Source organism: Peromyscus eremicus, chromosome 20 (genome assembly GCF_949786415.1).
Source record: "Peromyscus eremicus chromosome 20, PerEre_H2_v1, whole genome shotgun sequence".
NCBI classification, from domain to species: Eukaryota; Metazoa; Chordata; class Mammalia; order Rodentia; family Cricetidae; genus Peromyscus; species Peromyscus eremicus.
The window spans coordinates 14,285,712-14,302,626 of NC_081436.1; the positions used below are offsets into that span (position 1 = coordinate 14,285,712).

The 16,915-nt window shown below is 54.5% G+C and overlaps 1 protein-coding gene across 2 annotated transcripts; it reads right to left on the minus strand.

Moving 5' to 3' along the window:
* Positions 1 to 3,241: 3,241 nt before the first annotated feature.
* On the minus strand, positions 3,242 to 12,758 carry Panx2 (pannexin 2). 2 transcript variants are annotated; one of them, XM_059247706.1, is made up of 3 exons: positions 12,533 to 12,758; positions 5,111 to 6,574; positions 3,242 to 4,597 (listed from the first exon to the last, which is right to left on the minus strand). In XM_059247706.1, the coding sequence occupies exons 1-3, from the start codon at positions 12,756 to 12,758 to the stop codon at positions 4,254 to 4,256; spliced, it is 2,034 nt and encodes a 677-aa protein (XP_059103689.1). In that variant the 3' UTR covers positions 3,242 to 4,253. The 2 variants fall into 2 exon arrangements, with proteins under 2 accessions (XP_059103689.1, XP_059103688.1); XM_059247705.1 differs by lacking the exon at positions 12,533 to 12,758 and adding an exon at positions 11,320 to 11,470.
* Between the last annotated feature and the right edge of the window lie 4,157 nt (positions 12,759 to 16,915).

Sequence of the window (16,915 nt, forward strand, 5' to 3'; positions counted from 1 at the left end):
GACATGTCTGGCCATGCTGCCAGGGAAACCATGGCAGATCCCCAGCTGGGCCTACCCTGTATCTTAGGCTTTGCTTGGGTGAACAGTGTGCTAGCTGAGCTCTGCCTTCGACCAGCTGTTCCCAAGCATGCTTTTTGTTCCAGCAGGTTCTGTTCCACCACAAGGCGAGTGGGTGACTTATCACAGAGTTGGCCACATGGGAGCCCCCTTTATTCAGCAGAGCAGCCACTGGGCGGGGGGGGGGGGGGCTTTCTGAGGTGAGACGTGCGGGGAGCCAATGCAGGCAGGCGAGGCTTGCAGGGAAAGGATTCGACATGGCCAGAGGTGCCCAGAGCCCCTAGGAAGGGAAAGGAGCTTTCTGAAGCAATTGTGAGTACACAGTGTGGAAAGCCTTCCTGGGTTCCCAGTTAGCTTTGAGGGGCACAGCAAGAAAGAGGTCAGGTGTGAGAACGGCGAAGACAACCTGAACCAGACAGGTCCCACGGAAGTAGAGCTAAGGCAGAGGCCAGAAAGGGAGCCCCAAGTTGGCAAGGGGCTCAGCTCAGTGTGACCCCAGGGATCACGACTAGCTAATGGGAACATGGAGCCAGAGGACACTTCTGAGGAGTAAGATGGGAGGATGCCCAGGACCCCTGAGAAAGGTATATAAGGTGTGAAGAAACAGGAACTCACTCACTGTCTGCTTCTGCAGGACACTGACTTGAGCCCCTTCCCCAGAAGCAGCCCCTTGAAGGTCAGCACACAGAGACAGCATTGTTTACTCACAGCACCAACCTCTTCCAGACAGGACTCTTCCGAGAGGTCCCTCTAGGCTTAATCCAAGAATAGAGGTGAGAAGTGGCTGCTTTATTGGCCTTGGTTCTCCCAAAGAGCCAGCTCCAGTGGGCCCAGCCTCTCCCATGACTACTTCTGCTCTGTATAAGCTCCGGGACAGCATGCCCAGACACTGTCTGAACGTTCTGTGGTACTTCCCTTCATGAACAGGGAAACAGGGACTATAAGGAAGGTACAGCAGATGGACTTGGTACCACGCAGACCAGTGGCTCCCTAGAATCGGAGTGTCTCCCCCTCTGAGCCAAGCAAGCCCCAGGGTGTTCAGGCTGAGCTGTAGGGAGTGGATATAATGCATGCAGGGTGGACTATATGCCACGTGCAGGAAGCAGATGGGTATGTGAGCAGAGAGAGCCAGGGAGCAGGAAAGATGCCAGCACCCCGAGTTTTCTTGGGTTACTTTAGCTGCCATGCCTGCTCATCATCATCAAGGGGCCAATTTGTGGGTGTGGGCCATGGTACCATGGCTCATCTTCTCCAGGGAAGCAAGCAGCCTGGAGGCAGCAAGCTGTTCTCCCAGGGTTCCTTGGGGTCTCAGAAGCCCCTTCCTAGAATGTGTGGAAATGTTGCGTACTGCCTGGAATGCCAGGGACAGTGTCCAGCATCAGCTTAGGGTGGGCTTTCTGAGGACAGGGTGCATTTCTGTATTGTACTGTGGTTTTTGGTTTGACTTTGAGACAGGGTCACACTATGAGGCCCTGGCTGTCCTGGAACTTACAATGTAGATGAGGCTGGCCTCAAACTCAGAGATCTGCCTGCCTTTGCCTCCCAAGTGCTGGGATTAAATGCTGTGGTGCCACACCTGGCTGTCTTCTAGAGTCTCATCTGCTGACTTGGGAGCTTTGCTGGCTCTGGACAGGTGCCCGTCTTCTAAGGCAGACCACTCCCCAGAGCAGGCAGGTAACACTATGTGCAGTGCCCATCACTACCCCTTTCCCACAGTCTGGCCACTATCCACCTGTCCCAGTCACTCCAAGGCAGGAATTAGGCACAGTCTGAGTCCAGCACCCACAGAAGGATGGATCCACACTGGAGGATCCTCCGTCTCTCACTTGCCCGATCTGTCCCTTCCTGGGGATGGCTATCTCTCTGCCAGTGCCTCACCCCGGTATTCCTTGGTGTGACCCTGCGTGATGTGGGATGTCCCCTCTATTGTCTGTGAACAAGAAACACCTTTCCTATGGCAGGTATCTGAGCTGGAGGTGTAACTCAGCGATAGAACACTTGCTTAGCATATGCAAGCCCCGGGATTGGTTCCCTGTATCCCCCAACTAAATCAGTGGCAGGGGTCCTGTGATCTGTTTTGGCCTTAAGTGGATAATAACAAAACATTTTAAAACAAATAATCAAGCCAGAATGTGGTCTCTGCATGGTCAGCATGCTTAGGCTTGGACTGCGGCAGTGGAGGACATGGGAACATTTTGCCCTGCCCACCTCAGGGTTGTCCCATGGCTAGGTAAGCTTTCAGGAGGCACAAGCCAGGCAGAGGTGGCTGTTCTGATCTCAGCTGAGCCTCTCTCTTTTCAGATATGACCTATGCCCCCGAATGTCTATGAATTCCTGGCCTAGCTTCCTCAGTCACCTGTCTCCAAGGATTCTCTTGTTCACACCCACAGGGTCACCTACCCTGGCCTGCAGGGCATGCCGCTCTATAGGGCCAGTTTTGTCTAACTGAATCCTGGGCCTGAGGTTGAAACTCTATTGTGGACCTTCTGATGAACATGGTAAGTGCATCCTGACCACAGCCAGGACCTACCAACCAAGAACCCTTTCCGGATCCTGCCAGCTCTGTGGTCCCTGGTAATGCACTTAACAGCGCCTGGGGCCAGGCAGGCTGTCTGTGGTGGTTTGAAGAACGGCCCCGGTACGCTCATATATTTAAGTATTTGGTTCCCAGATGGTGGGTTGTTGAGGAAGGCTTTGGAAATGTGGCCTCGTTGGAGGAGGTGTGTCACTGGGGTGGGCTCTGAGGTTTCAGCAGACAGAGCCACTCCCTCGGCTTCCTGCCTGCAGATCAGGATGTAGCTCTGGGCTCCTCTGCCATGCCTGACTGCTGCTGTGCTCCCGCCACGTCGTTCGTGGAATGATAACCAACCCCGATTCAATGCTTCCTTCTTTAAGTGACCTCTGTCATGGTGTCTCTTCACAGACACCAATAGAACAGTAACTAAGATACTCTGTCCCTCCCCCAGAGAACTCCCTTAATACTCTGTCCCCCCACAGCCCCACAACCCAGCACCCCATGGTCCCCCTCCTCACACTTCCGGGTGGAGGCCTGATGTTCTTGCATCCCGGGCTGCCTGGCCCTGCCCACTGTGACTCAGTGGCCCCCCAGAGATGCCCAGGTGTGGATGGGTGTTGCAGGCAGCACTAGTTAGTACAGGGAGGCAGGGCCTCAAAGCACAGGGAGTTATCAGAATAGTATTTATTGATATGCTCGGTGCTACCTTGTTAATACTTCGTCACGTGGCGCGTGGCTGAGGTAATAGGGGTGGGGCCAGTGGGGCCTGGACTCCCATGGGAAGCAGCCCAGCCAGCAGCTGGGGACCCGGGAGGGGGATGTGGTTATTGCGTTGTATTCCTTCCCTCACTTGCACCCTGGTGCCTAGGCCTGCTCTCACCCACTGCTCACGTGGGTACCACTCGCACACTCACAGACGCTCAGGCTCGCCACACCACGCTTGTCCCCTACTTGTTCATGAGCTTGCTGGCGCGTGGGCACTGTGTCCTCTGGCAAACTCGAGCAGCACTTATACCCACACCTGCTCACTTGCACACTCACACCCACCTCTGCTTAACACACACACACACACACACACACACACACACACACACACCATCCTTTGCTTTAAATGCACCCTAATTCTCCTGATGATAAATAAGCTCGTCAGTTACAGTAATCATAGTAAAATAAAGTGTGTGTCAGGCTAGGAGGAGAAAGTGCATGTTGATTTGGACCTGGGGCAGCCCTCGGTTCCCCCACCTGAAGGCATTAGGTCCCTCTGCAGGGGCCAGGCCCTTAAGTGAGTGACCCCTGGGGTCTGTCCTGAGGTCAGTGCCACCATCCTCAGCTTCCTCCTCACACACCCTAGGCTGGGCCCAACTGGGTCTGCTGAGTTGTCTCAGCACACAACAAAACCCACAAAAAAAATAAACTCTCTCTCTTGTGGCCCAGCACACAGGGGGCGCCTGATGCCAGGGTGGGCACCCCACCCCCCACCTTGCGCTCTAGCCCCAGCCTGCACCCGTGGATGCCATGGTGAGCCAGGGGAAGGAGTGCTGGGCCCCGTGGCATGCAGACAGGAGGCTGGGGGTGTAGGCAGTACTGGGTGAGCAGAGTTCAGGTCTACTCAAGGCTAGGCTCAGCTGGGCCATCCCTGGCTCATGCAGAGAGTTTTTGGCAGCCTGGAAGGCCTTGCCCCTCAAAACTCCACAGTACTCACAACTGTTCTTGGCTCCTCGAAGGTGGCGATGAGGATCTGCTGGGGTGGGGGGATGGTGAGGAGGTCGCCCATGTCTGAGGGTGCACAGGGACCTCCTTCCTCCTCTTCCCGGGCCTCATAGAGCGTGCTGATGTGGAGCAGGGGGTGGGTGGCATTTCGGCTGAGGATGGTGAGGGGGTCAGCCTTGCCCAGACTGCCTGGTGACAGGGGGGCAGCAGCAGGAGCCGCGGGGGGTGAGCAGACGTGAAATGGGCCCCCAGATGGAAGCCCTGGCAGGGCAGGCTCTGTGGGGTATGGGATTTCCTTCTCGGGGGGTGGAGCATCTGCAAACAGGCAGGAACACAGGCATTTCACCGGCTAGCTCACTGGCTCCTAAGGCCCTCCCAGTGTCACCCACGGGACCTGCTGGGCCCCTAGCTTCTATGGATGGCAGGCACCCTTGCACTTAGCAGCCTGCCCAGCTAAGTCTCGCTACCCGTGAATAGCAGTGCTGTTTGCTAAACACCCTCCACCCGCCCGCCCGCCCGCAGTGGCTCACAGCTGTCTGAAGCCCTTATTGACCGAAGGAGATGTGTGGCCACAGTCCTGCCTTCCTCCTCATCCTCTGCTTTATGGGAGCATCCAGACTCCTATTAGGCCTCCACCTCACCTTAGGAGCAACCCATCAGCTGGCCCTGCTGTCAACAAGCTCTAGCTAGCCTGGCTGCCACCTCATCTACATTGTTCTGTGGTGTCTTCTGCCCTCGTGCCCTAGACACGGGGACTGCCAGTTTCCTGCTTGGGGGATCCCCGGGAATCTACATCTTGCCCCATCCCCCACCTGCCTGGCTCCCTACCTTTGGTGGGTGCTGCAGCCAGGCCCAGCCCACATTCTTCTGTCTGGGACAGGAAGCCACCTTCTTGGCTCCGGGAGGCTGGCAGGGCAGGGGGTACTGCCTCAGTCTTGGCCTTCTTGGTACCTAGGATGTAGGGATGCACATCCAAGGAGAAGTGACGGGTATGTTTCTTGTCAGAGGCAGCAGGTGGGGCAGGGGAGGGGCCGGGATCGCCCCCACTACCCTTGTAGTGGTGGGCAGCCCGGGCACCAGCATCCAGCAGCGGGGCAATAAGCGTGTCTGTGGCTGTCTTCCTGCGTACAGGCTTGGGCTTCTCAGCCTTGCTGTTTTCCACGCGCATAATGGCCAGCTGCTCCTTAAAGGGCTGTGGCAGCGGGTTGCTGGTGGGGATCCACTTCATTTTCTTACGGGGCCGCTTGACCACAGGTGGCTCAGCAGAGCCATCAGGCTCTGCAGGGTTGATGCTGGGGTCCACGGTCTGGATGCCCGAGTCCCGCACAGTGGGCGTGGTGTCATGGTTAGACTGAGCCAAGGCTGCCAGTAGCTGCCGCACCACATTGTCGTACATGAGGTCGCTCTCGTTGGTGATGAAGTCCAGCCGATTGAGCGACTTGATGTGGTCGCGGTTCTCGTTGCAGAACATGGCCAGGATGTTGATGTCACAGAACTGTGAGCGCCGCCACTGCCGGCGCGTCTTGATGCCCACCTTGTGTAGCTTGTCAAAGATGAAGTTGCTCTTGCGGAAGATGAAGAGGTGGATGAGGTTGACTAGGATGATGAGGTTCATGAAGCAGAGTAGTACGATGTCCACGCCCGCAATGATCCGCTGCAGCTGCACGGACGGCAGCTTGCAGTTGACGCGCACCGTGGGTCCACCGCTGCCCACTGGCCCATCAGGAGAGGCGCCCAGGGCACAGGTGAACTCATTCTGCTTCTGGGTGGCGTAGTAGGTGCATAGGTAGGAGATGGGCACCACACTGAGCAGCAGGATCAGCACATGCCGTGCCAAGTACAGCTTGGCCAAGAAGTTGCTGCGGCCCCGGCGCTCCAGGTACTTCTCGAACAGATTCTGCTCAGGGCTCTTCTCCTTCTCAGCGTTCTCGATGATCTCTCGCTTCTCACGCTCCGTGATGCCTGGCCCCTTCGACTGGATCTGCTTCTCGATCTTGGGGGCACGGCCCTCAGCGGCTCGGTGGTAGCAGTTGTCGATCTCCTGAAGCAGGAAGTTGAGCTCAGAGGTGAGGCGCGTGGAGGCCAGGAACTCCCAGCCCAGTGCGGGCACATACATGATGGCAGCAAAGGCCAGCAGTGCGTAGGGCAGGAACTTGTGCTCAAACAGCGATGGCCACAGGCTGGCATCCACACCGGGCAGCGCATCCCGCAGCTCTGTCCAGCAGTAGCCACGGGCGTACAGCGCCTGGTCACGGGTGAAGTTGTGCGGAGTGTAACAGTAAATTGGTTCCTCTAGGGTAGAGAGGAGACATGGGCTAGGGCAAGAGGTGGGACTGGCCTGAGGAAGACCGGGTCTTGGGATGAAGGGCGTGGGATAGACCTGATCCCATCTCTGCTCAGACCCCTCCCTTACCTGTGTAGGTAGCCAGGCTCTCTCATGTCCATGGACTCTACAGCCCCTCTGATAGAGCGGCCTGCCTTATGCAGGGACTGCTGTTTCAAGTGGACCTACCCCTCGGAGGCCAGCTTTCCTCACCATGTCCTGACGACAGTGTTGTGTGTGTAGTTCCCATCCTTACAAGGTGGTAGGCAGGGGTTAAGACCTGCTTGTATAAGCTGAGAAACTAACCGGTACTGTTTATCTAGGTCTAGAAAGGCCAGAGAGCCTGCATGTACAGGAGAAACCAAGGTCTAGAGAGGATCAAGACAGGCCATGCTGGCAGCCAGGGTCCCTCTTTCAGCATCTCACACGGACTGAATACCAGTTCCTGCCACTGGCTTTGCACGGCCTGGACTGCTGGCCTGGATGCTCCCACCTAACCAGACGCAGTCACAGAGGCCCAAATTCCATGAAAAAAAAAAAAAAATGGCCTGTGACAGGTGAAAGGGGTCTTACAAGTCCCCCTGTCCTGGAGGAAGGGAAACGTGGGAACCCTGGATGCTGGTGGACACTGCTAGGGAACCCTCACAGGCTGGACACATCTGCCACTGCACATGAACTAAGGGCCCGGCTGCACTTGCTTAAGTGGGCACACGTCCTGAAGCACCGGGCCACGGTCAGCCTTGTTCTGCAATCTCATGCTTTTAATTCGTTTTCAGAAAACTTGGAGGCTCAAAGCCCAACAGACCGGGTCATGATTCCTAGGTGCCAGACTATGGTCACCGATGGCATTAATCCAAGCCAACTCCTCCTTAGCCATCTCTCTTACCCTCAAGACTGGCCCCAAGGGCAGGTCAGCTAGAAGCCTCTCCTGTTCCAGCTTAAAGCCCTTCACCACAGTGCTGGGATCAGGAAGTAACAGGATCTAATTGGCTAGTCTGTCTGTACCTAGCCTTGAGTTAATGGAGACAGGGAGATGGCGGAGACTCAGCTCAGCTGGAAGACTAATTTAAGAGTTTGAATATGGCCAGGCAGTGGTGGCACACACCTTTAATCCCAGCACTTGGGAGGCAGAGGCAGGCGGATCTCTGGGAGTTCGAGGCCAGCCTGGTCTACAAACAGAGTGCCAGGACAGCCAGAGCTGTTACACAAACTGCAAGCTGGACAAGCAAGGGGAGACCCCCCCCCATACTCTCATGGGCATATCCAGTGGGGCCAAACCTCCTCCTTCGCTGGCCTGTGTCTGCAGAGGCGCATGGTGCTTCTGAGGGCACAGCTGAGACCAAAGGACTTAGAGGAGGAGTACATGGCTCAAGCATGGCTCGCTACCACAGGGTGGTGATGCTGTGGACTTGTCGTGCTGGGCCTGAACTGGGCAGGATGGCAGGTACCCAGACTCTGGATGCTCTGCCCAGATACAGTGGCTACACGGAGTTCTCTGTGTGAGGCCCCTTTTGTGGGATTTCCCAGGGGTGATGAGTCTTGCCTGGGTAAGCACAGGTGCTCAAGGAGGAGACCCAAAAGCTGGTCCATCTCAATGCAGACAGAGCTATCTCTGTAGAGTGCTGTTGGAGGGTCCTTTCCCCAGAGGACAGTAGTGTGTACACCTGGGCTGCTGGGCACCCTGCTACTCATGAGAGTGCACTGAGATTCCTAGTCAAGGAAACTACTAATCAGTCAAGCACTAGCTGAGACTGCCTACCCCGTCACAGTGGCATGGAGACAACAGCAGTGACCACAGAGCATTAAGTGCTTGTTGAGGCCTCCAGAAGAGCAGGTCTAAATAATATAAGCACAGACCTATAGGGTTTTTATTTGGAATTCGGCCCAGGGTTGGGCTGGACTTGAGCATTAGGTATACTTCCAGTCCACTCCTGGGGTCCAGCCTGCAAACAGCCCAGCTCACTTACGCCTCTTGTCACTTGTGGAAGGAAAGCCTTTCCAGGGATCCCTGGTTCTGCTGAGGCTATTGCCTCTGGCCAGCTCACAGCTACCACTGCCCTCTCAGCTCCCCCTCCCCTAGGACAGGTCCAAATCTTTTCCTGGATTACCTGAGTGGGACAATGGAATCACAGGAGTCCCTTTCAAAGGCAGGCAGTGGTAGCATAGAGAAGGCCTGAGCCAAATGACATGACGTAGCTAGGTCCTGAAGGTGGGAATGGACTTGCCACTGGAAATTCTAGAAGGACTGGCCCTGCCTACAATTTACCCATATTGTAACACTCACTTCAGATTTCTGCAGAAATGGAGGACAACTGTTTTCCTTAATTTTGAAACGTTTGTATGTGTGTGTTTATGTGCATGTATGTGGGTGTTATGTGTGCCGTGGGATGTGTATGGAGGTCAGCGGACAACTGGTGGGTATTGGTTCTCTCCTGCTACCCTGTGGATTCCAGGGATCAAACTCGAGTTGTCAGGCTTGGGGAAAGCATCTTTACTGGCTGAGCTCTCTTGCCGGCCTTGTCTGCCTTTTGGTGTGTGTAAGGCGCTGGTCCACCCAGGCCCTCCAGCATGCTAAGCGAACGCTCTGCAGCTGAGCCACACCCTAGTCTCGTACATCGCTTGAAGCCACTGGGTTTGTGTTCGTCTGTTCCAGCAGTGTGGGCAGATAACAGGTGGGCCTGGCTTCTCGCAGGCTGCCTGCCTCATGTGTGTATGTATGTGGGGGAGTACTCCATCCTGGAACTTCCTGCCGTGGTACGGGTGGATACTTCTGAGTGCTGCAGAAGTATCCACCTTGCAGGGGTGAGACTCATCCCCGGGGCAGAAAGGGTTGACTTTCAGAGGCCACAGAAAAAAGTAGATGGGCTGGCGTCCGAGTGCCTCCATCTCTCACAGGTCCACCCTGAGATCCATCCTGCTGGGTGGGATGCCCAGGGAAAGGCCAGAGGCCAGGTGCAGGACTACCTATGCTCATCTATGAGGCACTTCAAGTTTTCCTTCTTTAACGAAGAAAGAGTACTAAGAATGGGACCCCTCCTGGGTGACATCCCACTTCTGTGAGCTGGGTGGTCACACCCAGGCGATAACCAAAAGTACCCCTGGGTACCTAGGACCTGATTATTTGACTATTTTAGGAAAAAGTCATTGCTGACCTCCCAGTCTGAGTCTGAGCAATCTGGTGGCTCTTTCCCTTTCTCCCCTTCCCCCGCTCCCGCCTGAGTGGCAGGGGAGCGATTTCACAGTAGCCCTGGCCCCATCACCAGCTGGTCTCCAGACAGGAGTCCTCTGAGATTTTCCCGGGCTGTCCCTACACCTTGAGCTCTATCTCCAGCTCTGCTAGGTGGAGATCAGCAGTGCTGAGCTCAAGGAAATTCATTTTTAACATAGCAGGACCCACTACAAGGAAGGTGGACTCCTCCTGAGAGGGTATCCACACAGCACCCTCCTCTGACATTCAGGATTGAATGCCCCTATAGGCAGGACCCGGGAGTATGCAGAAAAAAATGGAGCGACCCTTGGTCACACTGGTCACAGTACTAGCAGTGGGGTGGCTGGCTTAAAACAGCAGACACATACCTCCCAGATCTGGAGGCCAGAAGTCCCAAATCCTTCAGGCAGGCCCCACAGAGCCCTGGCACAGGGTCCTCAGTATGCACCTGTCTTCTCTCCTGTGTTCTCACTGAGTGGTCCCTACACAGTTTTGGGCCTCCGGAGAAAGAATCATTAAGGCACCCTTTCCCCACACCCGATTCTCGTGTGCCTGAGGTCCCTGGATGCTTCTAGCTTCTGTGGGGCAAAAGGATGCTGAAGAGCCACAAGAGGCTACCGTGCTGTTCTGAACATCAGTCAAACCCAAGAGAAGCAGTCAATGCTTCAAAATTATGCAGGAAGTCAGGGAGAGCAAAGGGTAGGATTAAGGCTGGTGGTTCATTCTCTGTCCTCCCAGGAAAAGAGCAGGCTTACTGGCCAAGCTCAGCTGCTTGTCCATGCTGCAGGGGCACTAGGACCCCTCCTCATGCTTGTGTAGGACTAGCTTGGCATGGGTAGACGGGCTTAGACATGTGGACCTCAGGTGGGCACATGCATTTCTGAGGGAAAGCACAGGGAGTTTGAAGGAACAGGCCCAGGATCAGGGCTGACTTCGGGGACATCCCAGTGGTTCCAGGCCCAGCTGGATGCAGGGTGTTTGGAGGCCTCACAGGTGACAAGCTGGGCTGGCAGTGTCTGAGTGTAGGGCTCACATCAGTCCATGTGTACCCCCACATCCGAGGCTACCCTATAAAGTCTGTCATAGATAAAGCTGTGTTCCCAAGTATCTGCTGAAATCCTTTCCCTATCTATACCTGTGGACTGACAGAAAAGCCTTTGCAGATGTAAATGAGGTGAGAATGGAGTAGAGTAACCCTAACCCTGCTGTATCCTTGTAACTCAAGGGAGGGACACGGACATGGGGAAATCCCCAATAGAGGACCGATACAAAGCTCGTGCAGCTACAGGCCACGGAATACCAGAGATGGTCTGCAGCTACCAGCTAATCAGGAAGAAAGGGTCCTTGTCATTCTCTAGGGCATTGAGAGAGAACTCAGTCCTCCCCACACCTGGATTTTGTGCTTCTGGCCCCCAGAACTGTGAGGCACATGTCTGTGGTTGTAAGCCAGCCACCCCATGACTGATACCGTGACCAGCACAGCCCAAGGCCCCTTTATGCACACACCTGGGTGTGACTGGAGGCCCCACTGTGCCCTCATTCTTCTGTCTTGCTTATGGGGACATCTAATCCTGAGTGTCAGAGCCTTTGGTGTGCAAGGATGGAGACCAGGAGAACTTCCTCCACCCTTGGGGTAGTATTAAGCAGTCTGAAGGACGCCTCCTCTCAGGTTGGACATCTCTAGGTCCTGGAGTTTCCTGAAAGGTGAGGCACCTGTGGAGGATGGTGAAGAGGTGGGTATTAAAATACCTGTTCTTGTTCCCCAGGAGCTGCAGAGGGTAGAGCGGCCTGCACCTCCAGAGGAACTCTGGAGGCCTGACGGTCTTCTTCCTGCTATGAAACCTGCACCTCTGGGCCACAAATTAGACCTGTGCACGTGGATACCTAGGCCTGAGTCCTTGCCTCAGCTCAGCTGCAGGTGGGAGACGCTATTTCCTGTCTGTGTGTCACCAGAAGGCAGCTCCCCAGAGCCTCACTTGGCTTACTGCTCTGTTCTGAACATGTTGTCTTAGGCAGTGCCCACCAAGTACGTGCACTTTCCTGGCTATGACCACAGGTGCACCCACGTGCTCCCTCTCATACCAGGCCCCCTGACCTCTCAGCCTATTCACTCTTCCCTGACCTGCCCCATCTTCCACCTACACTGCCTTTGCCAGCAAGGGTGGCCTCTTGGGCCATCATCGCTTGGTGCCCTCCAAGGCCAGCCATGTCTGACCTCTTCTGCAAAAGACCTTTGGAGGGGGGTACTTCAGAGCTCCTCAGAAGTACCCTCAATTTCCTACACTGTCAGCCCCTTGAGTCCCGTGAAGCATCATGGGATTTTCACTCTCCCTGAGCAGTGGCTCTCAACACTCAGAACATCCTTCTCTGGTCCTCACTGGCTACTCCTCCAAGCCTCAGTCCACACTGTGACATTCTACAACTCAGACCCCAAGTCCCATTGACAGGCCTACTCTCCTCACGGCTTGAGGCTGAAGGAATGGAAAACCAAACAACAATAAAACAGAGGAGGGCTCTCTGGGAGGCCCCGTCTCGCTTCAACCCCTCATGCCAGACTGAGGCGCTGCCCAAGGTCTGTGCTGCTGAGACCTGAGGGCAATCCTCCCCGCCCGGCCGGCCAGGTGGGTGCGGTCCAGCTGGAGCTGGCTGCCTGGCGCTGAGAGCCGGCGCGCTCAGAGCGCTGGGCGCTAAACACCTGCGGACGCGCGCCCTGCCTCACCTGCGAAGTTCTTGGTGAAGACCAGGGTGACCAGGAGGATGGGTACCAGCACGGTGCCGATGGTGACCACGCGGTCGAACGGCAGTTCCAGCTTGAGCTGCAGCAGCAGCGCGGCCAGCGCGCCTGCCTTGTCGTCCTGCGAGCCAGGCAGGATCAGCTCCCTCAGCTTCTCGCCCGCCAGCAGCGCGGTCGCCATGTCCGCCGACTGCTCCAGGAGGTGGTGCATGGGGGGCGGGGGCGCGGCCCGGCGGGGGACGGGCGGGGGGCGCGGGCGGGGCCGCGCGCCGGAGAGGGCGGCGGGGGGCGAGGGGGACTGTGACCGCGGGGGCACAGGGCGCGGGGCGCTGGAAGGGGGGTGTCAGAGGGGACGCGGCGGGGCTCGGGGGTCTGCCGCCCCGCGAGAGGGGTCGGGCTGCCAGGGCGCCGGGCCGCCGCCGCCCCCTCCGTGCGCTGTAGCCGGCCCGCGCCCTGCGTCCCTCCCGGGGGCGGCGGCGGCTCTCCTGCCTGGGCCGCACGGCCCGCTCCCGCCTGGGAGGGGGGCTGTTTACCTGCGGCAACTCCGCGGCGTGGCTCCGCCCCCTGCTCCCCCCCACCTGCCACGTAGCTGCGGCGTTGGCGATGACTTGGCAAAAAAAAAAAAAAAAAAAATTAAATTTTAAATGAAATGAACGGAGTTCACAGTGATCAGCCCGTAGCATCAGGGTTGGGCCGAGCTCTGGCTCCCCTAGTCCTGAGCACTGAAAGGGACTGATCGCCCGCTGTGGGCTCAAATCTTGCTTGGTGGCCTGAGGTTTCTAGCTCTACACCTCAGCTCTCTTGCTCCTCACCGGGTCCTGGCCCCCCATGAGCGCAGAGGCTGCCCTATGGGGTGTTGCAGACAAGGGCAAGGAAACCCGAACCCCCCTTCTCAGGCTAGAGCCTGCACATAAATGTGGGGCGTCCTCTCCAAGGCCCCCCACATATCTCTTTTCTGCAGCCATGTCCCGGACCCAGGGGCACTCAGATAAACGCTGCGATGGGACGTCGCCCCATGTGGATATGCTTGCTTGCTAACCCAGCATCTTGGCAACTTCCCCCACAGTCAACATTCATGGAGTTGAGCCAGCTCATGGGGGCTTCCTGCCACCATGCTGTCATCTGACCCCCTGGGCCACGCACATGTGCTGTTCTCAAGAGCTACTGTACACAAACTTCTGCAGCCTTGGCCTCCTGAGCGATTCCCTGGCTCAGTATCCTCCATCATTGTCTTTCTTGTCTTTGTGTGTGCCTGTAGTAGTAACTTCCTTCAATAACTATCCATTAGCTGTCTGGAAATATCTCCACAGACCAAAGCGGACTGCTCCAGGAGGTGGTGCATGGTGGAGCAGAACCTGGAGGGGGCAACTGTCCTGTCTGGCCCGACTCTGACCCTTTCGGCTCTGAAAGGCCCTTACCTGTGAAGGATGCATTCTTGCTTCCACAGATTTGACTTTCACCTGACTCTCTGCTGTTGTTAACCGCATCTCACTCCATTCCCGGGGTTCCTGGCTGCACTGAGGTGCCCCAGTTACTTATGACAAGCCATCACCTTAGGTTTCCAATGCAGTCATTTTGAGGCCCTCTGAGTACTCCCTGCCCCATCCTTGGCTTCTCGGAAGCGCTATGCTGTTTATACCCCATCATCCAGAGCTCTGCATTGTTTTTCTGTTTGCCCTTCTCTGATTACTAGGTTTTTTTTGCACATTGACTGACCACTTCTCACTGAGTTCTTGTCTTTCTCTGACCCGCAGTTCCTTTATTTTCCAAATGTTGTTTCCTTTGTTAACTAATTGTGCATGCCTCCCCAAGGGCTCTATCTACCCACTCTGAGAGCCTTATTTAAAAAAAATTATGTGTATGGGTGTTTTGCTTGCATGTATGTATACGTACCACCTGCATTTGGTGGACACAGAGGCCAGAAAACTTCCTGGGACTGAGGTTACAGACATTATAAGCCACTACGTGGATGTTGGGAATTGAACTCAGGTCCACAGATTTTTCCCCAGCACCCATGGCTACTAACAACAGTCTGCAATCCCAGTTCCAGAGGATGGGATCCTCCTCCTGCTCCAAGCAAGCACTGCACTAATGTGGTGTACAGACATACATGCAGGCAAAATACCCATATACATAAAATAATAAAGACAAAACCAAAGAGTTTAAATGGAATTGCCCAATATTGGGGCAACAATGCCCCTACTAGACACCAGAGGCTGACAGATAAAAAGCCCAGTGGAGTTGTTGGCCACTCACTTTCCATAGATGCCAAAATATTGCACTGTTCTTGGTTACACTACCATTGTTCTTGGTTATCCTTCAGAACCTGATAGTGAGACCCTAGTGCTGGATGTACCACAGACTTTAGTCCTCGGATATGAGACACTAAGCACGTACTGACTTGGAAGCTCCATCCCGACTGGCTAACTTTCACAGTGCTGTAAGGTGCTAAGTAAACTCCGAGGGGAGAAGAATAAACACATCTTAGCCAGCTGAGAACCCTACAAGCTATAATGACTGGCCTGGTATGCCATGCCCACTGATGTAATGGTCGTGTAAACAGCATGGGAATAACCAACCATTTTGATTGGATTTAAGTCCCACTCCACAAGGTGAACCCCATACCTGGCAACCATTGTTGGGCCAAGAACCTGGGGCTAGATGGGTCACAGGCTCTGAGAGATCCCACTACTATTATTTTGCTAACTGAACACAGTACTAACTAATCTGATTAATTAATGCACCTTTCCATCCTCATCAGTGAAGCTCCTATTTGCAGTAGGTGGTGATTAACACAGAGACTCACAACTGGCCAAGATGCAGAAAATAAGAGACTGTGGAATGCTCAGCCCTAAATTGAGACATGTACATCACATCCTGTCTCCCAAGGCTCAGGGGTCATTGCTGAAGAGGGGGCAGGGAGAGTTTTAAGAGCCAGGTGGTGGACGAGTACAAGGAAATAGTGTCCTCCAGACACCACAGGGCAGCTGCATATGTGAGCGCACATCAATTTGACAGTATTAGTCAGTCCCTGCAAGCTCACTCTAGACCAAATCTCAGCATGGAAAGAAGCATTAGACGTGAAGTTTTACCACTAGCCAGGGAACTAGTGGCAACTGATAGCTGCTGAGGAGTCAGTTTACTTTAAGAATGTTGCCCTGGTAAATGGACCACATTCCAATGGAAGGCTACACATCCAAGACATGGGCTGCACAAATTGGATTTGATGGGTGAAGGGGATGTACAAAGTTGGGTGGGTAGAGTGGGGGGTAGATCTAGGAGGAATTAGGGAAGGGTGAAAAATCATCAAAATACATTGTATGAAATTCTCAAAGAACTAACAACAACAACAAAAGGCCTCATTTGGACTATTGCAAGATGCATTTCCAATTCAATTTTACCTCCATGTTTAGTTTTTATGGAAATTGGCAACATTTTGATTAGGCACTGACATAACTTTAAGAATGACAATTCAGGTGCAACTCTTGTGTGAGGTTCAGCTTCATGGGATCACCAATCAATTAGTCCTTTATATAGACTTTCTGAGAAGAGGTGAGCTGAGCAAGCGGAGGTCATTCCACACAACACGCAACTCCATTTTCAATATCCTGAACAGTAGCACAGAGACATTCCGCCCCGAGCTGCTCTGTGGCCATCCCTCCACTCCCACTCACGAACTGCCACTTCAGAATGAGGCCAGGTGCCTTCTAGGGTCAGGAGCATCAAGCATTTGCTTGGGCTTCCTTGGTCAGAGCTCATCACTGTCTCCTGAGGCCATGGGTGATGAATGTGAAATCCGTTTTGAGTACACAACAGAAAATATATGCCAAAAAAGAAAGAAAACTCACTTTTTCTTCCCAACTGACGTACAAGCATAGTATTTTATACTGGGGTTCAAATCCAGAGAGTGGAAATACAGGCTCGAGGGGAAAGCATCATTTCTAGTTTGAAGGATGTCCTTGGGTGGACAGTGGTGGTGTCGAATGTTAGCATGTTTTCACCCACACGAGACACTGAGAGGTGGCTCTGCTTTGCTGTGGAATGGCAAAATTTACAGTATGCTTGGGGTGACACTGTAAGCAGCCTTTTAAAAATGAGAAACGGGGGCTGGAAAGAGAGCTCTGTAGTTAAGAGCACTGGCTGTTCTTATAGAGGAACCGGGTTTGGTTCCTAGAACCCACATGGATTGTAACTCCAGAGGATCCTACACCATCTTCTGGACTCTGCTGGCACTGCACATAAAACACCATACACATAAAGTAAGAATAAGTAAAATCTAAAAGAAAAATGTAGGTAACTTAAAAATAAGCAAGGAAACACATTTTCCATTTCCTCTAGGGGCTATGACCAAGTTTGAAGTCTGTCTGT

Bases quoted from the DNA above. Each gene is read 5' to 3' on its own strand.
- Panx2 (XM_059247706.1), bottom strand. From the start codon at position 12,758: ATGCACCACCTCCTGGAGCAGTCGGCGGACATGGCGACCGCGCTGCTG. The intron at 6,575-12,532 runs GTGAGGCAGGGC...TCTCTACCCTAG, and splicing joins CTTCACCAAGAACTTCGCAG to AGGAACCAATTTACTGTTAC. The intron at 4,598-5,110 runs GTAGGGAGCCAG...GCCTGTTTGCAG, and splicing joins GGCTGCAGCACCCACCAAAG to ATGCTCCACCCCCCGAGAAG.